The sequence below is a fragment of the Ursus maritimus genome, unplaced genomic scaffold, assembly GCF_017311325.1.
Source record: "Ursus maritimus isolate PB19 unplaced genomic scaffold, ASM1731132v1 scaffold_19, whole genome shotgun sequence".
In the NCBI taxonomy this organism is placed as follows: Eukaryota; Metazoa; Chordata; class Mammalia; order Carnivora; family Ursidae; genus Ursus; species Ursus maritimus.
The window spans coordinates 6,110,905-6,134,547 of record NW_024424341.1 but is presented as its reverse complement, the minus strand read 5'-3'; the positions used below and the strand labels follow the sequence as shown (position 1 = coordinate 6,134,547).

General features: G+C 34.9%; 1 protein-coding gene across 1 annotated transcript in view; it reads left to right on the top strand.

Annotated features, from left to right (window-relative positions):
• Positions 1–23,643, top strand: part of ITFG1 (integrin alpha FG-GAP repeat containing 1) — a 271,075-nt gene that overhangs the window by 106,361 nt on the left and 141,071 nt on the right. The window contains exons 9-10 of the mRNA XM_040633257.1: positions 13,394–13,488; positions 15,918–16,090. Coding sequence (XP_040489191.1) covers positions 13,394–13,488; positions 15,918–16,090 — 268 coding nt within the window. The remainder of the gene's footprint in view (positions 1–13,393; positions 13,489–15,917; positions 16,091–23,643) is intronic.

Below are 23,643 nucleotides of genomic sequence, written 5' to 3'. Positions count from 1 at the left end.
CTCTACTAGGACTTAGCAGATGTTAAGGGATTATTTGTTCTCTTCCCCCATCCACTCCAGGGCATACCCTTCCTTTGTATCACAGTGGGAAAAAAGATGAGAACTGCAGCTTTAGGCTTGGTGTTTTTATTTTTTTCAATGTTTATGAACATAATTTGAATAATTGTAAATGTGATCATAAATGATGTTTCAATTGTTTCACAGATGAATAACCCTTTTCAGTCGCTCTGGTACCTTTAACTAAATGGTGCTCTTATGGAGAAGGTTGTTGGAAAGATGATGTCAATATTCTGATGTTGTACAGTGACTTATGCCTAACAAATTGAATGATTAGCTGGTTCTGACTGTTTCCAAATAGAGGCTGCATGGTTGAAGGAACATGTGACTGGAGTCAGGTCTCAGCCCTTCCTCTCCATGTGCTACTGGAAAAACAATGTAATCTTTCTGAGACTTAATATTCCCATCTGTAAATGATAGAGGTAAAGGACATCATTTCTATAGCCCTTTGTATTTATAACATTATATAATTTTAAATCAGTGAGAAATTAATCTAGTCAAGCTGATTGTTATATCCTGTTGACTGATTATTTAAAATAAAGGGATTAATAATTAGGAAAATATGTAAATTAAACACCAGGGTTATGAGGGCTCTTTATACCTCTTATTAGGTAGAATATTTTACTTTTAACTAATGCCCAGGACATAATTAGAGATCACAATTACTATAGAATTCATTGTTCAGTTCACTTTCCTTATGAACTTAGCGACTAGATAAAGTTTGATTTCCTATTTCTCCTTTGAAAAGGATGGATAATAAAGATTTTAATCTTGAAAGTGAGTATCTTGTGAGAGTAATGGTTTTACCACTGTTACCAGTTTTTATTTCGTCTTTCCCCATCCTTCTGACAAGACGTTCACAGACAACCAGTGAAACAAAATTCAACCAGAACCAGAACAAGCCAGCACTGTTTGAGACATTCCATATAGAAGAATCGTTTATTAATATTATAAGGTGGGAAAATGAACTTCTTAAAGACAGGGAGCCAAGACGTGAAAGCTTGATGTCCTTATAACTTCTTCAGTATTAATAAAGATGCATATTTGGTTGTTTAATAGCTGTCCTAAATAAATTGTGGTCTTCAATGGAAATTATAACTACTCCATAGTTGTGAAGGGAATTAAAGATGTTTATCTTCTGAGAAAAGTGCTTATTAGCTCATTGATTATACAACCAGATGACTAAAATCCTCTAAGATACTTTTTTCATGAAAATTTCAAAATTAGCGTGCTAGACTTTATTTTTCAGAAGAATATTTCATATTAGTCTACATATTTTTGAAACTTACCTTTTATTAATACTTCTAAACTACCCATGTCTAATTAAAATATTGCCAGTTATAAAAGAATCTCAAATGTGAATCTCCCAAAGATACATATTTTAATGAAAGACAAGTCTAGGCAGAAGTTGTAAGATAACCCTAATTAGTGGTTATTGTCAACGTTCATGTTAAGTTAAGCTAAGTTTTGAACCCAAGTTCTTGTGACACCTGAGCCTATGCTATTAAACTATACTGTGACCTTAGTGAAAGTGGACTGTGGATGGCATTTTTTAAAAAAGATTCTATTTATTTATTTGACAGAGAGAAAGAGAGCTCAGGCAGGGAGAGCAGCAGGCAGAGGGAGATGGAGAAGCAGGCTCCCCGCTGAGCAAGGAGCCCTATGCAGGGCTGGATCCCAGGACCCTGAGATCATGACCTGAGCCACAGGTAGAGGCCTAACTGACTGAGCCACCTAGGGGCCCCTATGCATGGCATTTTTTTTCAATTGTTTTTTCTGTAAAACACCACTGGGTAGAATGCATCTTTTTTTAGATGTATTTAAATTCATTTTAGTTAACATATAGTGTATTATTACTTTCAGCAGTAGAATTTAGTGATTGACCAGTTGTGTATAACATCCAGTGTTCATTACATCAAGTACCCTTAATGCCCATCACTCAGTTACCTCAGCCCCGTACCCACCGCCCTCCAGCAATCCTCAGTTTGTTCCCTGTATTTGAGTCCCTTATGGTTTGCCTCCCTCTCCGTCTTTATCTTATTTTATTTTTCCTTCCTTTCCCTATGTCCATCTGTTTTGTTTCTTAAATTCCACATATGAGTGAAGTCATATGAAATTTATCTTTCTCTGACTGATTTCACTTAGCATAAGACACTCTAGGCTCATCCACATCCTTGCAAATAGCAAGATTTCATTCTTTTTGATGGCTAAGTAATATTCCATTGTATATGTCTATCACACCTTCTATATTCATGGACATCTGGGCTCTTTCCATATTTTGGATATTGTGGACAATAGAATAGGTATTGGTTCTTCTTTAAATGTTTGATAGAATTCCCCCGAGAAGCCATCTTGCCCTGGGCTCTTGTTTGTTGGGAGATTTTTGATTACTGATTCAATTTCTTTGCTGGTTTTGGGACTGTTCAGGTTTTCTATTTCTTCCTGTTTCTGTTTTGGTAGTTTATATGTTTCTAGGGATTTATCCATTTCCTCCAGATTGCCCAATTTGTTGGCATATAATTGCTCATAATATTCTCTTATAATTGTATTTCTGGGGTGTTGGTTGTGATCTTACCTGTTTTATTAGTGATTGATAAGTCTGGCTAGAGGTTTATCAATCTTTTTAATTCTTTCAGTATACCAGCTCCTAGTTTTGTTGATCTGTTCTCCTGCTTTGTTTGTTTTTTTTAATTTCTATACCATTGATTTCTGCTGTAATCTTTATTATTTCCCTTCTTCTCCTGGTTTTAGGCTTTCTTCGCTGTTCTTTTTCTAGCTCCTCTAGGTGTAGGATTAGGTTGTATATTTGAGACTTGTCTTGCTTCTTGAGGAAGACCTATATTGCTATATACTTCCCCCTAAGGACTGCCTTTGTTGCATCCCAAAGGTTTTGAAATGTCATGTTTTCATTTTCATTTGCTTCCATATTTTTTTTAAAGACTTTATTTATTTATTTGACAGAGAGAGAGACAGCCAGCAGGAGAGGGAACCCAAGCAGGGGTAGTGGGAGAGGAAGAAACAGGCTCCCAGCGGAAGAGGCCTATGCGGGGCTCGATCCCAGGACCCCGGGATCACGCCCCGAGCCAAAGGCAGACGCTTAATGACTGAGCCACCCGGGCGCCCCATGCTTCCATATTTTTTTTTCATCCTTTAATTTCCTGGTTGCCCCACTCAGTCTTTAGTAAGATGTTGTTTAGCCTCCATGTAATTGTGGTCTTTCCAAATTTTTTCTTGTGGTTGTCTTGAAGTTTCATAGCATTTTGGTCTGAAAGTATGTGTGGTATGAGCTCAGTCTTTTTGTACCAGTTGAGTCTTGATTTGTGACCCAGTATGTGATTTATTCTGGAGGATGTTCCATGTGCACTCGAAAAAAAAGTGTGTTCTGCTTCTTTAGGATGGAATGCTCTGAATATATGTTAAGTCCATCTTCTGCTTACCTGATCTGTCCTTTGCTGTGAGTGGGGTGTTAATGTCCCCTGCTATTATTGTATTATTATCAGTGGGTTGCTTTAAGTTAGTTATTAATTGATGTATATGTTTGACTGCTCCCAAGTTAGAGGCCTAAATACTTACAAGTGTTAGATCTTTTTGATGGATAGACCCCTTGATCATGATATAGTATCCTTCTTCATCTCTTATTACAGTCTTTAGTTTAAAATCTAGTTTGTCTGATATATATATATATATATATATATAGTTACTCCACCTTTCTTCTGATGTCCATTAGCATGATAAATGGTTCTCCACCCCCTCCCTTTCAATCTGGAGATGTCTTTGGGTCTAAAATGAGTCTTTTGTAAGCAGCATATAGATGGTCTTGTTTTTTTATCCGTTCTGATACCCTATGTCTTTTGATTGGAGCATTGAGTCCATTTACATTCAGAGTAATATTTTTTGCAGAGCTGGTTTAGTCATCATGAACTCCTTTAGTTTTTACTTCTCTTGGAAACTCTTTATCTCTCCTGCTATTCTGAATGACAGCCTTGCTGGATAGAGTATTCATAGCTGTATATTTTTCCCATTTAGTATGTTGAATATATCATGACACTTTTTTCTGGCCTGCCAAGTTACTGCGGACAGATCTGCTGCTAACCCTATGTGTCCACCCTTGTAGGTTAAGGACTTTTTATCCCTAGCTGCTTTCAGAATTCTCTCTTTATATTTGTATCTTCCAGTTTTCACTATGATATGCCATTGTGTTGACCTGTTTTTGTTGATTTTGATGGAGTTCACTCTGCCTCTTGGATTTATATGCCCATATCTTTCCCCAGATTAGGGAAGTTCTTAGCTATAATTTGTTCAAATAAACCTTCTACCCTTTTTTCTTGCTCTTCTCCTTCTGGGACTCCTATGATATGAATATTATTTCACTTTATGGAATTGCTGAGTTGCCTGAGTCTGTATTCATGATCTAATAGTTTTCTTTCTCTCTCTCTTCAACTTTATTATTTTCCATAATTTTATCTTCCATATCACCTATTCTCTTCTCTGCTACTTCAGTCTTCATTGTGATTATATCCAGTCAGTTTTGCATCCCAGTTATAGCATTTTTATTTCAGCCTGTCTAGTTTTTAGGTCTTTTATATTTGCAGCTAAGAGTTTCTCTTCTATCTTCTATGCTTTTTCCAAGTCCAGCTAGTATTCTTACGACCATTATTCTAAATTCTTGTTCAGATATATTGCTTATATCTGTTTTGCACGAGTCCCTGGCTTTCATATCCTTCTGACCTTTCTTTTGGGGAGAATTCCTCTGTCTTGTTATCTTGGCTAAGTTTTTGTCTTTTGTGTATTATGGAATCTTGTTATGTGTCCTGCACCTCAGAGTACTGCTGTATTTAAAAGAAGTCATACACTCTCCAAAGCCTGGACATTGAGGAAATGTTTCTGATGCTATGCTGTTTGCACTCTGCTGTTGTGTTTTGGCTACTCTTTCCCACAGATCAGTCCTCACAGAGTTCCTCCTTACTTGGACCTCTATGTAGGTGTTCTTTGATCTGTTTGTTAGAATAAGCCTGGTGGGGTGGGGGGAGCCTGATCCAAAATAAAGAGTTAAGAAAAAGGAATGAAAAAAAAAAAAGAAAGAGAGAGAAGTAAATGAGAAAGCATACTAATAGAACCTTTTAAGCTTAACACCCTACTTATTTTTCACTATGTTAAGCTTTTCTTTGATTCCAAAGAAAATAAAAGGAATAAAGAAAAAAAATAAAATTCAGCCTTGTCCTTTTTTACCAGAGCTGAAGGGATGTTCTGAAGCACTGCTCAGTAGACTCAGTGCATCCAGCATACTGTCTCTGCTCTTCTTCTGGGGAGAGGCCTGCTGTGCTGGCTCAGAGTCTGTCTTGCCCCTGTAAAAATGCACTTGCCAAGTACAGGAGGTGTGGTGTTTAATATAAGTGGCTCCTACCTCCACTGGGGCCACTGTGCTGCTCTTTCATGTCCCACTATGTTGGTGGTGAGGGTAAAATGGTAGCACCCCACTCTCTCATCCCCGGACAGGAGCTCTCACCTCCCCCCAACCTCCCCGCTGTTCAGGAAATCCTCACAGAACAGCAAGGGCTGTCCAACACCACAAGTCTCCTGAGTGTTGTCTTTGTCACAGTTTGTCACAGCTGGGATTCAAAACTCCAAATCTTGAAGGAGCTAGCACAGCGAGGATCCACTCCCTCCTCAGGATTAGAGTCTTGCTGCACTGTGACTAGTGACCTTTGTCCTAAAAAACAGTCCCACGCCTGTTCGGTGCATGGAATCTATGGTGTGGCACCAGGAAAAGCAGTGTCCTACTTATCCACCCTCTGTGTGCACCTTCGTGCGCTGCAGATGAAAGGCCATATTTTGGCGCCTACAGGGTCTTTTGTACTTGAAGAGGCAACAATATAACCTTTTCCAGGTGTACTCCAGGAAGGGGAACGATCCCTCCCAGTGCAACTCAGGAGATCTCTACACCAGTTTGTGCGCACTCCCGGACCAGAGCCCTCCTTCTCCCCAGGAGTGTGAACCAAACCTCTGGTGAATGTCTCACACTTCCAAAACCTCAGAGATTGAGCTCCACACACTGTTTGCAAAAATATCCTGCAACACTCAATTCTCCTGGCTCCCCAGTCTGTGGTCCAGAGAGGTTTTCTTCTTGTGTGAACACGATGCCACTCTCTCTCAACCCCTTTATCTTTCCTTTTCCTTTCCCTGCGGAAAGGGTTCCCTCGCCTCTGCCACGTGCAGTTTTTCTCTCCCCCAGTTCACTTCCATGCATCTCCCACCTGCCACACTGTCTCCCTCCAACCGTGGAGATCCTTTTTCCAATCCTCAGATCGATTTCCTTGGTGTTCCAAGTGATCTGACCTTAATGCAGCTGTGTGCAAGGGACAAGGAAAGCCCAGGGTACCCCTATTTCTCCACTATCTTAACTCCTATGGATAGCATTTTAGAATGTCATGGAATCTAGCCTTCTCATTTTACAGATGGAAAAACTGAATTGGCCAAGCACTTTAGTAACTAAACAATCTTAAAAGCAAAAACTTTCCCATTCTACTACACCCAAACATGTCTGCATATCCCAAGAATTCTGTGGGACAACTTTCATCGTATGCATTTTCTGATCTCTGCCCAAATATAAAATACTGGGTTGTTAGCATTTATTTAAAGCTTTTGTATATAAAGATTTTATTAAATAAACTAACTTTACTTGTACTATCATTGTTTGCTTCCTTACTCTTATCAAAACAAGAGTTTGAGTGATTTTGCTGCCTTTTTGCAAGTGTGGATTTTCATGTTTAAATGCATTTTGTTCTTTTGATGTGAAGGCCTTATTTTGGTTGCAGAATTGTATTGACAGGAAGTGACTAGCAGCCACCTTTCCCTACTCAATGCAACAGACATTAATAAATTTACAAAGCAAAAAATAGGATTTTGTTTCAGCTTCTTGTTTATTTTTAGAATTCAGATTATAGGTTGACTTAGCTGATAATCTGTCTTGATAAATTACTTTATTACTAGGATTAAAGACCTGAAAGAAAAATTTTAATCTCTTTCATTTAAATGAGCTAATTTTAAAATGATCCCCCACACACAATTTCATGTTATATTGGGAGCACTCTGAAATAAATAAATAGAGAAAGTAATAAATACTCTTTATTCAACATAGTGGAAAATAAGGAGGGTGTTAAGCTAAGCTAATCAGTTATGAACAAGTAGAATCGACTTTTTCTGGTATGTTACCAACATGGTTTTAAATAATATATGATTTGATATTTAAAGATATATTCAAAAGTTTTAAAGCATTTTTAATAGGAATATTTCTCTTCATTTTATATGATGCATGAACATTATGGAAAAATTTTTACTATACCCATACGTAGTTAAATAAATGTACAGTGTTCATTTTTGGTAATGAAAAATAAGAATTATAATTTCACAGCATATTTGCTAATTAATATAAAATAATAGGTACAGAGTTGTGGATTTAATCATAAGAATCTTAAAAATAACATTGAACTTTCCTCCCTTCACCCTCCTCATAGATTCAGATGTAAAATAAACAAGACCATTACCATGCACAATGTTTAGGAGACATTTCCACTCTCATGTACCTACTGGTGATGGAGCTGGAATTAGGCCTCTTTACCCTATTACATCCTTCTCACCAGAATAGTTGGTTTTTACCTCTGTTCACATAGTAGAGCAAGGAAAACTGAGAACAGAAAATGGAATAGGCCATGACTTTTATAAAATTCTTAATAAGGAAAAAAAAATCATTAACACGTAGTAGTCAAAGAATCAGTATATTCAGCAAACAGAAAGCATCAGCAGATAAGTATCCTGGAGACATTAAAGCCTAATAGACATTTAGGTATTGAAATGACAAAAAATATTTTATCATCAGTAAAAACAAATAATAGAATTGACAAGAGAAATCTGTCATTATGAAAGTCTTATTTCATGACTGTCTACTCACAAAGCGTAAATATATATAAAAACAAATTTGGCTCACTTTATGTATTTTATCCAGCATTACCATGTCTGATAGTAACCAGCAGCATCTTAAGGAATTATAATTTTTTCTTTTGATCATATTCATATTCTTTGACAATATGTGTTTCTTATTGGTGAAATTGTTAAGGCCCTGGCACTTTGGAGACTCGTCTTTAATCACATAACTATGTTAATACTATGTTTATATGAACACAATTAAAAACCAACCTGTGTGCTATTCAACGTCTGAAACAAAATTAAGTAAGCTGATGTATGTATTCATAATTTTGTTATTTAAAAATGAATATTTTAAAGAAATTAAGTTTATACCTTTGACATGATAATGTGATATTCTTTTTTTCTCATTTTTTAAAAATATAGCAGCTGTTTCTCATTGTCATGCTTTGGTTTATGAACTTTTTTTTAAAGCTAAAGAAATTAAATATTTTCATTCATGCCCTCTTTTTTAATATATTTCACCATTTTGCAAGTCTGAGCTTTATTTTCTTAAAAAGTCTAATCTGGCTATTGTAATAGGTTTTGTATCAGATTCAATTTATTTCTGTGTCAATAATTTCTCTTATGTTAATGATGTGTTCTGAAAAATATAAAGTAGATATACTTCATATATTACAATGGAAATAAGAAGGAAATGGATTTTTGGTAAATGTTTTTTTATTTCAGCATGTGTATTTCCAGCTTTATATTAATAACCACAAGAAATGTAGTTTAATATGTGCATACATTATCTGTCATGTGTCTTACATGCCTCTTGACAAATGTGATGGGGAAGCTGTTGCTTCTGCTTATATTCTGGGTCTATTTTAGCAAGAAATTCAATTTTAAAAGCCCTCTACAGAAATCTTTCAGCCTTGGGTTACCCATGTTAAAAGTTAAATCCTTGAATTCTATTTAGAACCTTCTAACATTAATTAGTTGTGTGACTTGTGGTATTTATATCTTGCGCATGCTATAGCCATCCATGAGTAAATTTTCCAGATGGTGGAAGGAGTCATTTTGACTTATTCCCCGTTCGAGCTGTCATGACATGTTCTACTCTGTAATTCAGAAATTACTGATTTATTTTTGTTATTGAACTCAAGAGTTCCAGGTTATAGTTCTAAATATTCAGCCATTCTACTTAATTTTTTTTTTCTCCATCTATGGAGTAACATTCATCAAATTCTAAATTACTTTAATTTTTCATGACCAAATGTTTCAGTGTTTCCTACTGTAAGCATTAAGTGCGTCCTGGAAGTGAGAACTCTGAAGAAAAATCAGTCTGTCCTTCTAGGAGTTACACATTTTTCTTTACTCTATTGCCTACCTACTAAGCACAGTATACCACTGTCCTAAGTATACACAACATGCCATAGTGGTAGAGGATATATAGAGAGATAATATACTCCATTGTGGTTATTTACTTTTTTACAGTATTTCCCATATTCTTTCCCCCACAGTTAATCCTCACAATGACCCTTTGCAGTAGCCAAATTATGTTCCCTTTGATCATTTTACAGATAAAAATCATAAAGAGATAATGAGTTTCCTGAAAACTGGATCATTCACTAGTTGGTATGGGACAACTGGATTTATCTATCTCTAAAAAAGTGCAGTAGGATCATAACTCATAGCTTAAGCCAAAATAACTTCTAGGTGAATCAAAGACCTAAAAGCAAAAATAATATCCCCAACTACTGTGAATTTCAAAGGTCTTATAACTTATAAGGAAAAACCTAGATGCTACAAAGAAAAATATTAATAAATCACAAACAGAAGAACAATTTTCTTAATGTAGAATGGACTCCTGCAAATTGGCAGGAAAAAGACCAACAACATTTTAATAAGAAAACTAAAAATTAAAACCACAATGAAATACCATTTTCACTTATCAGAGTGGCAAAAATCAGAGTATTTGGTAATTCACTTATTGGTGCAACCTCTCAAAGTATAGAGCTGTGGTTGAGGGCTTCCTGCAACTCTTTCAGGGCGTCCATAAGGTCAAAACTATCTGCATAATAATATTAAGATCCAGTTGGCCTTTTTCACAGTGTTGGGCGCTAGCTCTGATAAGGTAAAAGCAATGGTGAGTGAAGCCGCATGCCATTTAGCACAAACCAGAGCAGTAGCACTTTATTAGCATGCATTGTATTCTTCACCATTATACACTCATAGTGTTAAAATAAGAAAGAGGAAGAAGGAAACAAGAAAAATAGTTTCACTTAAGAAAACTCAATGAAGCAGTGAAAAATAATTTTATTAGATCTTGACTCTTGAGTACACACCTTTTTAATACTCTGTCAGGAAATAAGTACATAAAACTTTTCTGCTGCACAGAATATCGTGGTTTTCTTGATGAAAAGCACTAGGGCAATTGGATTGTAAGCTGAACTAACCACTTTTTTTTTTTTAATGTAGCACCATTTTTTACTTGAAAGAACAACTGACAAACTATGGTTATTCGCATTGGGGTTTGGTAGACATTTTCTCTAAAATGAACAAAATGAAGTTGTCTCTTCAAGATAACAATTGATAGGAAGGTGCCAATGATAAAATTTAATATCTCAAGCAAAAATTGGGAGTTTAGAAAACTGTAATCTGCTACTATGAACTGACAGCTTCCCAATTCGTAAAGACCTTTTTGATGAGATTGATGGTGATATTAACAAATGGAAATTTTTGATACTGTGTAATGAAATATTTCAACATTTGGAAAATCTGTATAACTCAGTGAATCAGTATCTTCCAAATGTTTTGATGTGTGGTTTTACAAAGTCATGCAATGGTAAAATATCTATTCAAAATGCAAAATTGATTACTAGATTTTAATTAAGAGTAGGAAAACTTCATTCTACGTCTCTGGATTTTTCATTGTGGCTAAGCTTTAAGAAATTACCATTTGTTGAGTTTTGTGGTAGTATGGAAGAAGATCCAGAGTTATCTGAAAAAACTATTAAAATACTTCTTCCAGCTATACATTTTCACATTTGTCAGCCAAAACAACAGATTGAGTACAAAAGCAGCATGAAAATCCAGCTTCTTTCTGTTAAAGCAGGTAATGCCACTCTTCTTGCAAAACGTTTTTGTTTTGGAAAATAGTTATTTTTCATGAAAATGTTATTTGTGCTTATATGTAGATTTATGGTTGTTATTTTAATAACACTTTAGCTTTTATGCCTAGGGAAGAAAATAGTTTCAGAAAAATAAATTTCACATGAATCAAAGGCCCAAGGCTAGGAACTAATATTCATTTAAGCAAATTCTCTAAGAAATAATGTGACTATGAAGAAGTCATGCTGAATGAGGGACCAGTCTATGAACTTGGAAACTTTCCTTAAAGAAGTCCCAGGAATTAATAACTTTGTACTTAAAATTTCTTTTGGGTGTGAAGTTGGACTCTCAGAGAGCTTTTCTATTACTTCCCCTAAATATCAAAAAATAGCACTTAGGAAGAGCACAAGGAAGACGTTCTCTGATAAAGTTCTCCATTTCTGTGACCATATCTATAAAATATTGCTGATAATTTATACTAAAAGGCATGATTATGAATTATCACATGAGTTTGTTATATGTTTATTAGATGGTTATTTGCCAGCATTAAATATCAGCTAAGTCACAGTTGAAATAATTGTAGGAAACAGAAAGCTATTTGGAAGAAAGGAAACTAGGAGAAAATAAAAGTGTAAATCAGAATCTAATCTGAGTATTTTGCCATTGGGTAAAAATGAAGGGCAGAGACTTAGTAATGGTCTTCTAATTGGTCCCCCCATTAATTTGCAATAAAATGGTTTGGCTTTTAATGAGGTCTATGATATTCCTAGAGCCTGCTTATAAATCACATTTTGCATTTAATTCATTCTTACTTGGCTAGCTCTTTTTTTTTTATTTATCTTTAACCATGATATATGTTTATGCCCTTGAAAAGCCTTTTCCTTTCCAAGTATTCCTGCCTAGAGTTGCACCTCTCTCTCAGCTTCTTTCTCAGTAGTCCAAATCCATAAACTGTCAAAGCACAGATGTTCTCCATACTTTCCGTTATTAATTCAACTATTTTATTTAATGTTTTACTCCTCTATGTAAGGGTTTATTACCACAAATGATATTAATCGTAAGGATTGTAAGTAATTAAACCATGAAATTAAATGAAAGAAATTTATTTTTCACTCTGCTGCACCTCTTATCTTCCCTTGCTGAGGTGAGCTTCCATTGCCTAGATTTTCAGCCCACTTAGCCTAAAATTATTTTTTCCCTTTTGAATATATTACTGAAGACAGGATAGGCTTGTTAAGATTCTGTGTTTTCTTAATATGTAAGCCTGCACATGGAAGACTGTTTCTCTACTGCCAATCCTTATTATCTCCTTCAAACTGAAGGCACTTACCTCAGACATACATTATATGTTAAACCATAGCAAATAAATCAGTGAATGAAACAATACAAAATTTAAAATCTAAATGACTATTCCACTGTGCACGTCACTGTAGAGATTTAACTCTAGGACATCAAAATCTGTAAACCCCATCAGGTAAGGGGCAGTAGGTAGGAGAGACCATTAGAGGAATTGATTCCAGGTTCTTCAGTAACCTCATGTCTGAAGGTCTTTGCAAAACATTGTGCAGCTTTTTTTTTTTTAAGATTTTATGTATTTATTTGAGAAAGCATGAATGGGGGTGGAGGGGGTGCGGAGGGACAAAGCAGACTCGACGTTGAGCACAGAGCCCGATGCAGAGCTCAATCCCAAGACCCTGAGATCATGACCTGAACCAAAATCAGATGCTTAACCAACTGAGCAATCCAAACACCCCCACTGTATAGCTTTTTAAAAACCAGTCAGCTGGAAATGACATCTGTATTCTCTTCATTTGTCTTTTTATTGATAAAAATTTATTGATGCTTTTTAAACGCCAGGGTGCTAAGAGCTTTAGAACTCTTGAAGTTCATACTACATAATAGATACTTAAGAACATGTGTAAAGACACATGTAAAATAAGCCGTATAATAATGAGTTACTATTGATATGCTTGTTTTTCCTCTGTGGCAGCAATGATAATTATGTAAATAAGTCAAAAGCCACATTGTTTGAAAATTGGTGATTTTAACATTAAAGCCTGAAACGGGGTTTTTTCCCAACATTGGATAAATATTTAACTACAGAAAAGTGAGCAATCTAAAACAAGATACAATCCAGGTAATAGATGGCAAGGGCCAGAGTAATTGTTTTAATTGAATCACATTTATTACAAAGTCATACGTCAGTTTCTTCCATTTATCCAGATTGATGCAGACTTTGAACAATTAGGAAATGTAATCTGCCATACGAGAACACTCTATTTTGTAGCCGTTAATGGACTCTTGAAGTTTCTCTTGGCAGATGGAGATGGACACATGGATCACTTACTGCCAGGCTGTGAAGATAAAAGCTGCCAGAAAAGCATCATTTACTTAGCAAGATCTGGAACGAAACAGGTATATCATCTTGTTTTTTAATGTCAATAGAGTTACCCTCTTGAAGAAAATCTTCAAAGATTAGGAAAAGTATCTGAAGAGTCAGAACACAGAGAACCCTATATAAATTATTGACGTCCTCATTTTAATTTAATGAAATACATTTAAATCTTTTTGTGTTTGTTTATTGAGGGGGAAGGCACTGTTATAATCATTTCTGGTGAAGACCTATTCTTGGTCCTGTAATTAAATGATCCATTAGCATTTTTATAGGCTAGGAATATTGTAAAATGTACTGTAACTGTAATAAAAGGTTATGGAGAAGAACATCACATCTATTGTCAAGGCTAATCTTGTCTTTATTTGTGCTATCTAAATCTGTTTCATTCTCTGAAGCTGACTTTTTACCTCTAGCTTGTAGGTAAACAGTTTAGAAGATTCATGTGGCAATGATAGGTTATAACATTGAGAATTTTTCCATATTGTTAACCCTAGACAGAGAAAGCCAGTATTATAGTACTAGAATTAATCAGTTTTGTTTTCTATCTTAGGGAAAGAAATGATAGAATAACATACTGACTTTTATTGCCCTTATAGGAAACCACATTTTATATGAAGACATTAAAGAAAAATCTTCATACAATCAACAGTCAAAACATTTAACTTCTCTACCCATAAAGTATATTATCTTAAGCTTTTTTAAGTTTCGAATCACTGAAAACATGAGGTCAAGTGACACCTAATCATTGTTTCATAAGTATAAGTAAACATAGTAATTATAGCCTGGCTTCAAGAAACAGACCACTGTAAGAATATTTTCAAATTGTACAGTCTGGGAAGATAAATGATAAAAGGATCTCTCTGGGAAGATAAATGTCACAGTTCTTTGGTGACTGTTAAAGTTGTCATATTAATAAAAAATCTTTTTACTTTTTAGACCTTAATACATTTACCTTAATAAGAATACTTTATCCTCTTTAATAAACTGTCAACCTTTTCAGAAATTTGTGATAACTTAGCATTTTGTGAAATTTCCTATCTTCTTCCAAAACAAAACGATTTTTTTCAAAGTCAAGTAAGTCATTAAAACATTTTGATGATAATATATTTTTGCTTTTAAGAAAGATTGAAAATTAATCTAAGATGTAAACAAGTTTTTTAAAAATAGCTTGTTTTCTATAAGTATGTATTTATCATTAGCTATTTTTTCTCTTTTCCTTGGCAAGTCATGCTTTCTTTGGAAAACCTAGAAAATGTTTGGGGTACCCTATGTACTAAACCCTTTTCAAGAAACCACTTTTAATATCGTTTGACTTGGGGCCATATAGAGTCACCTGCTTAAAAGAAACATATGTAGGCATGTTTAGCCTGCTGTCATTTCAAGCCAACTATGCCTGTTTGAACATCTCTAGGGTGTGTGCCAGTATCCATACTTTAACTAATTATGGGCATGTTTATAATTTTAATGGTATGATTTCCGCTCTTCAGATCTTTAGTTTGCATTAGATTATTAGATTAGGGCACTCAAAAGAGAAATGGATTTCCAAAAGCTCTTTTTGAAATCAACTTATACTTCTGTTCTCTTCATTATAATCAATACAAAAGTAAAGAACTTACTAATAGTAGATTCCAGCTGTTTAGATGGCAAAACTCATCCCCCTGGACAGGCAGAGCTTCTTCAGGGCTGGTGTTGTCAGGAAGCCTCAGAACTCTTGGCTTTGAAGATGGTGACTGAAGTCATCATCATTTATAAAAGGCAGAGCAGGGGAACAAGGGAGATTCTGTCATCTTCTAACTTTCTTCCTAAGCTGATCCTCCTGGAAGGACATCAGTATTAGATAATATTACATTTTCCTCCAATTTTTAAAAGTATTCATTTGCGGTGTGCCTCGGTGGCTCAGTCGGTTAAGCATCCAACCCTTGGTTTCTGCTCAGGTCCTGATCTCAGGATCTTGAGATCGAGCCCCCTCCCTGTTGGGCTCCGTGCTCAGCAGGAGTCTGATTGAGATTCTGTCGCCTTCTCCCTCTGCCCCTCCCCCTCCTTCTATCTCTCTCCCTCCTTTCTAAAATAAGTAAATAAATCCTTAAAAAATATTAACTTGAAATTACATTTCCACTCAACACGGCTTTAAAATGGGGGATTTCAACTATAGGAATCAACATCAATTCAAACCTAAAATTCTGTGATTTGGGGAAAAACTTTCAAAGGCTCCATGTACCAGTTCAAGGAAAAATGACTAGTGATGAAATTTCAGCGGGGCTTTATTCTTTCTAGAGTATCAGTCATCTGTTCATCAAAGTAAATAATAACACGCTTAGATTGTAGAGATAAAGAAGTTGAAGTAAGATGATGCTTATGAAGACTTTTAATAGATCGTTTGTTTTGAAAATGGTGAATTTTTTTTTCTAAAGTAACTGTAAAATCTAATCTTTTTCCTCTTATTCCATAGTGGGTTCCAGTCCTACAGGAGTTCAGTAACAAGGGCACACTCTGGGGCTTTGTGCCATTTGTGCATGAGCAACGACCAACTGAAATACCGCTTCCTATTACCCTTCATATTGGGGACTACAACATGGACGGCTATCCAGATGCCCTCGCCATACTGAAGAACACATCGGGAAGGTATGGGAATTAATTCCAGTGAGAAATATTTGCAAAAATATCTTTGATTTGATACCTCGTAAACTGAATAGCACCTAAATATGGTAGAGTACCTTAAATAGGGAACATGAGGAGTTTAGTTCCTAGTTCTTTACGTTGTACCTGAACTTCCAGTGGCTTAGAATACCTGTTCTTTTCCACAGATTTATTTCCTATAGAATAGAAATGAACATCTAATCTAAAATTCAAAGCTCACTTTTCATTCAACAAAACTTTATTTTTAAAAGGCCAAAATTTTTTTCTTTTAATGAGTGTAATTTAGTATTCAAATTTGAGTCAATAAATATTAACTGAGCCATTTTTCTGTGCAATTACATGTGCTCCCTACAGCCAGGAAGCTTCCATTCTGGAGATGGAGACAGGATTGAAAGCAAATAACTACAATACAGTGTATTACATTCAATAATAGAGGTATATACAGAGGACAGAGTGATTGTACTCTCTATTTTTTGTGGGTTTTTTCCTGGAAATAGTTGAAATTTTGTTTCCTTCTTGGTTTAATTTTCTGTATGTGAGTATAGTTGACACACGACGTTACATTAATTTCAGGTGTACAACCTAGTGATTTCACAAGTTTATACATTATGTTGTGCTCACCACAAGTGCAGCTACCGTCTGTCACCATATAACACTATTACAGTACCACTGACCAGTATTCCTTATGCGGTGCCTTTTATTCCTGTGGCTTATTCTTTCCATAATGGGAAGCCTTATCACCCATGCCCTTTCACCCTTAAGGCCAAGATTTTTAAAAACAAATGACCCAGTTACATTTTGAGACTAAAAACCATCGTGGTTAAGAGCTACACCTAGGCTTCAATCTCAGTCCAGTCACTTACCGCCCGTGTGACCTTAGGCAGATTACCTAAACTCATCTGTAAGACATCTGTATCTGTCTCATGCAGTTGTAGTGAAGATTAAATGAGGTAAAAATAAGTGAAGCAATTAGTAAGTACCTAGCACATACAGACTCAGTGAATATTGCCTTACTCTTGCTTGTTTATAATTACATTGAAAATTCAGACATGGTTATTGATATTATTTATATACATAAAATGTATACTTATTACATTATCAGTGATTTTGAGTGCTGCAGCTCTTTTTTTCTCCTTTAGTAGAGGTACCAGTAGATAAATAGTTAAATTTATAATTAGCCTGAGTTTTTGCAGATTCCACGAATATGACTCTTCCTAAATTTTAACACCTTATTGTTTTCTTCCTATCATGATAAATTATATTTCTTGACCTTTTTTCTTTATTATCTCCTGCATCATTATCTATCCACAACTTTTCCTCTGTGCATTAATTCATTCTGGAATTAGTGATAATTCAGCTTCACATTTCCTACCAGGCTCATGATACAAAACAACTTCCCTGGAAAAAAATCAGATTTATTTTTGCTTTTAACACCAAACAATGTCATCTAGAAACATATATTTATTTAGAGAAACATATATTATTAGTGAGTGTACCTAAATACTTGTAGAAGATTATGGACAGTGTGCCCTTAAACTTTTCTAAGGATTTGATTTGAAATCACAGTTGTTGTAAGTTATGTATGTGGAGTTTTCCAGGGATGTGATCATCATGCTTCATTACTATGTGTGGGAAGCAATTTTAATGTAAAATGAAATCTCTGAACTGAGTATGATTATTATTCCTTTTAAAGGTATAGTACCACATAAAAACAAAGAAATGTAAAATTTTTTTATACTGGACATTAATCCTATTCAAGAGAATAAGAAATTGCACTCCAAATTCATTTAAGTCTATGATTACTCATCCTTAGAAGAATATCCAGACAATTTATGTTTTGGTCATAGGGTTTTATTTTTTTTTAAATTTTGTTGTTGTTTTTAAATTTTAAGTCCCAGTACAGTTGACCTTAAAGTGTTCTGTTAGTTTCAGGTGTACAATATAGTGATTCAGTAACTCCACGCATCACCCGGAGCCCATTACAAGTGCCCTCCTTAATCCACATTACCTTTTTCACCCTCCTCCACCCACCTTCCCTCTGGTAACCATGTTTGTTTTCTGTAATTAAGAGTTTGTTTCTTGGCTTCTCTCTCTCTCTTTCTTTTATTTTCTTTGCTCATTTGTTTTGTTTCTTAAATGCCACATATGAGTGAAATCATGTGGTATTTGTCTTTCTCTGACTGACTTACATTACTTAGCATTATACGCTCCATCCATGCCATTGCAGATGGCAAGATTTCATTCTTTTTTATGGCTGAATAATATTCCATTGAGTTTATATTGTCATAAAATTTTTATCAATATTTTCTCTTTTAAACCATCAAATATTTAACTTAAGTTCCTTTACCATTCAGAAATAATGATGGTATCAAGAGCTAATTCAGCAGGGAACAGTGTAACTACAGAAAACATAAGGTAAGAGGCAGTCAGTCATAGACACTTAATGCTTTTATAAAAGCAACTGTTTAAAACCTGGGATTTCTTTTTGGTTCTTTTGGGGTAGATGAGAATTAAAAGATAGATTTTAGTACATCTCATTGTTCATTAAATCACTAATTCAAAATGAGCCCTGTACTTGAAAGGGAGATGTGTGTCTAGGAGAATTCAGCATAATATATTCCTTGAAACATAGAAGAAGGAGAAAAAGACATAGTGGGCATGATAATCCTTTTCTGCATGAATTCCCTTTTATCCAAAAAGCATTTGTAATTTTTAACTGATTTCAAGATTGCTCTATTGCTGAGAATTAGTGCAGGATTGATGTTTCTAATTTGAAGGGTTGCTCCCTGGAGAATTCTGTCTCCTTTTTCTGTAGGTTTTAAAAATGAGGTAGAGATTATGCATAAGAGAATAAAATCCACAACATGTAATTCATGAAAAGAAATTCTGAAACCATGGTTTGTTAACTTGTTCTGTGTTTTTGTTTTCAGAAGACAGTTGTTTAGATGGGTTTGTTTTTTATCTTATATAAAAGGTCTAATTTATAATAAGTTAACCTTTAAAATCATGGTACATGAAAAATCTCTTTATTAATGACATTTTATAGAGGCAGCCTGGTCTGAGGTCAGTCATTTTACATATATGCCACCACTGATTGGAAACCTTATTTATTTCCTTGACTATCCCATTGCTACTCAGTTGCCCTTAGTTTACTGTCATACTATGCATAGTCATGTCTTAATTCTCTGAATTTTCATTTTATTAAGAGAAGAAAGGAGAACTTAAATGACATTGTTGTACTGTCTCCAGAGACAGAGGCATGGGTGGACACCATTTTTGCACTCTCTTTCTACGTTGCTAATGCACTTGCCTAGCCCTGTATACTAAACCCTGGGTTATGCATGTCCCACCCTGAAACACTCCACAGCCCCAGCCTGCTAAGCCTGGCAGGCAAGCATGCCCCAGCCTAGCAGTCCTTCAGCTCCATCCTACTAAACCCGGCTGGTGCTCTTCCACAGCCTACCCCACTAAATATGACTAGTAGATGTGCCCAGGCCTGACTTACCCCTGGGGCCACCCCACCAAAGTTGGCAAGTAGGCTTCCCTCAGTCTACACTTTCACACAGTCCCACGAAAGTCAGGGGATGTGCATAGTCAAAATAGGTGATGCCCCTTGAACATTTGGCTCTGGTGGTCAGGAAGGCTTGCTTTTCTGGGCCTCAAGGACTAAAACAATGGGAAAGACAGTTTTTGGCAGGCTGCCATCCCCAAGGCACTGCACAGACAGCAGACTGAAACACACTACTAGTTTTCCTATGATTACTCCTTCAAGACTAGAAATAGCCATTTCTCCTAACACATAGAAACAAATACAGGGAGTCCAGCAAATGAGGAAACAGAGGAATATGTTTCAAATGGAAAAACAAGATAAAATCCCAGGAAAAAAAAGAAAAAACTTAATAAAATGGAAATAAGTAATTTACCTGATAGAAAATTCAAGATAATGGTTTACAAAGATTTTCACCAATCTCAGGAGAAGAATGGATGAAAACAAAGAGATAGAAAATATGAGAAAGTACCAAACAGAAATCAAAGAACTGAAGAATATAATACTGAACTGAAAAATACACTAGAGGGCTTCAGTAGCAGAGTAGATGGAGCAAAAGAAAGGACCAGCGACCTGAAAGACAGGGCAGTGACACACAAACAGACCAGCAAAAAGAGGGGGAGACAAGGAGTAAAGATAGCTTAAGGGACATGTGGAACACCATCAGGTATGCTAGCGTTTGCATTATAAGGGTCTCAGGAAGAGAGAGAAAGGGGTAGAAAACTTAGTTGAAGAAATAATGGCTAGAAACTTCTGTAACATGGGGAGGGAAAACAGACTTCCAATGCAAAAAGCCCAAAGAATTCCAAATAAGATGATCACAAAGAGACCCACTCCAAGACACATTACAATTAAAATGTCAAAAGTTAAAGAGAGAATCTTAAAAGCAGCAAGAGGAAAACAGTATTACGTACAGGGGAACCTCCATAAGACTACAAGCAGATTTTTCAGCAGAAACTTTGCAGGCCAGGAGTGGCATGATATATTCAACGTTTTGAAGGCAAAAAAAATTCCAGCTAAGGATACTGTATCTGGCAAAGTTATTCAGATAGAAGGAGGAACAAAGAGTTTTCCAGACAAGCAAAAACTAAAGGAGTTAACCACCATTAAATTGGCCTTACCAGAAATGTTAAAGGGACTTCTTTAAGCTGAAAAAAGGGCCGTGATTAGTAACAAGAAAGCATATGAAAGTAAAGATCTCACTGGAAAGATAAATGTATAGTAAAGGTAGTGGACTAATCAGTTTCAAAGCTAACATGAAGATAACAAGACAGAAGTAGTAAAAATAACTGTAACAATTAGGAATACACAAAAACATGTAAAAATGAAACATCAGAAACATAGAACATGGGAGATGTTGAGTTAAAAAATATATTTTAGAATTCAGATTTAACTTGCTATCACTTGAAAATAGAATGGTATTTATACAGGCTGATATGTTAACCAAAAAGCAAAACCTAGAGTACATACACAAGATAATGTGAAAGGAATCTAAACATAATAAATACTACAGGTCATCAAAACAATAGGAGAGGGCAAGGGAAGAAGAAAAGTACAGAGAGGAACTACAAAACAGCTGGAAAACAATTAACAAAATGGCAGCAAGTACATATCTACCTATAATTACTTTAAACATAAATGGAGTAAATTCTCCAAGACATAGAATGACTGAATGGATGAAAGAAAGAAAAAGAAAGAAAGAAAGAAAGAAAGAAAGAAAGAAAGAAAGAAAGAAAGAGAGAGAGAGAGAGGAAGGAAGGAAGGAAGGAAGGAAAGAAAGAAAGAAAGAAAGAAAGAAAGAAAGAAAGAAAGAAAGAACGAACTTCATATGCCGCATACAAGAGATTCACCTCAGATGTAAGGATACACATGCACTGAAAGTAAAGGGAAGGGAAAAGATGTTTCATGCAAATGGAAACCCAGGGAAACCAGGGGTAGCTACATATATATCAAACAAAGTAGATTTTGAAACAAAGACTGTGATAAAGACAGCATGGGCATGACATGATGAGTGGGTCAATCCAACAAGAAGATATACCATTTGTAGACATTTATACACCCAACATAGGAGCAACTAAATATATAAAGTAAATATTAAAGGACTTAAAGGGAGAAATCAGCAGCAATACAGTTACAGCAGGGAATGTTAATATCCCAGTAATATCAATGGGTCAATCAACCAGACAGAAGACCAATTAGGAAATATAAGTCTTAAGAGGTCCTTCTAAAAGAGTAGTTGCTAGCTAGACAGGACTACCTCAAAAAAAGCAAAATCTCAAATCAACACTCGAACTTTATACCTAAAGGAACTAGTAAAAGAATAAAGCCCAAGGTTAGTAGAAAGAAGGAAATAGTAAAGAACAGAGCAGTAGTAAATGTTACAGAAACTAAAAAGACAATAGAAAGGATTAATGAAACTAAGAGCTGGTTCTTTGAAGAGAAACAAAATTGATAAACCTCAGCTAGATTCACTGAGAGATTGGAGAGGGCTCAAGTGTTTGTTTATCCGTAGGTATAGCCCCCTTCATGTTTCTGATGTGATTTGCCTTCTTTATTTCATTCGTCAGACTTGATAAAGTCTTGTCTATTTTATAATTATTTCATTCATTCTATGTTTTTGTTATTGTTGTAGTTACCCAAAGAATCACTTTTATTTTCAATAAGATAAAATTTTTCCATAAATATTTGTTTTTATATTTAATTTGTCTGTTTTGCTTTCTTTAGGTTTGTTTTGTTTGCTTTTTAGTTTATTACATTGAATACTTTTTTTAAATAGATTTTTGCCCTTTCCTTGTTTCCAAATAAGTGTTTTTAAGACTAAATATTTCCTACATACTTGACTACAGACTACATATTTTGATAATTGCTGCTTTCACTGTTCTTTGGTTTGTTTATAAGTTTCCCTTAACCTAAGAGTTATTTTAAAAAGCCTTTTTAAATGTTCACATAAATATGTTTGGGGAGTTGTTTTACATTGTTGTTTTGGGGTTTGAATCTATATTTTTATTGTTTATTATATTTTGTTTGCAAATGCAAACATAAACGTGTATTGGGTGATACTTCTTGAAACTTTTTGAGATTTTTCTGGTAGTTTCATAGCCCAATGAATGATTATTTGAAATATCATTCATGTTAATTATGTTGTTTAAATCTTCTATATATCCTTATATATTTTTATGTACTTTTAAAAGTATGTTAATCTTTCACTAGGAATGCATTCAATTGTCAGCTTCTCAGTTTTTCATTTGAAAAATGCAGCCACAATTATTAGGTGCACAAGGCTTTATGACTTTTGTCCTCCTCACTTCTTTTGTAAATCATGAACTATCCCCTGTTTTTCCATTTAATTTTTTTTTTTACTTTGAATACTTTTTTGTAATATTGAATTTCCATGCTATTTCTTTTCCTCAGCATTTACCATACATATTTTATTCCTTTATTTTCACCTTTTATGTGATAAAATATCACATAAGGAAAAAATTTACATCTGGTAAAATCAAAGACCTTAAATGTGTAATTGAATAAGTTTTGATAACATGTATAACCTGTATAACCAGTATTCCAATCAAGGTATAAAACTTTCATCACCCCAGAAAATTCTCTCATGCTTCCCTTCTGGTTAATGCCCAGCCTCATAGGCAACCAATGTTTTGATTTCTAACAACGTAGGTTGGCTTTGCCTATTCTTGAGCCCCAGAATACTGTAGAGAGTAATTAAAGACCTAAGAAAAAATGGAGAGAGAAAATATTTGTGCAACAGAATACTCAATATTGCTAGAAAGTCCATTCTTTCCACCTTGACCTATAGATTGAATGCAATTGCCATCAAATTCCCAACAAGTTTTTTGCAGAAATGTATATGCTTATTCTAATATTTACATGAAAAATAATAGATAGCCAGGTTAGAAAATTAAAAGCAAGATTAGCCAAAATTATCTTTTTTTATGATTTATTTATTTATTTATTTATTTATTTATTTTAGAGAGAGCGC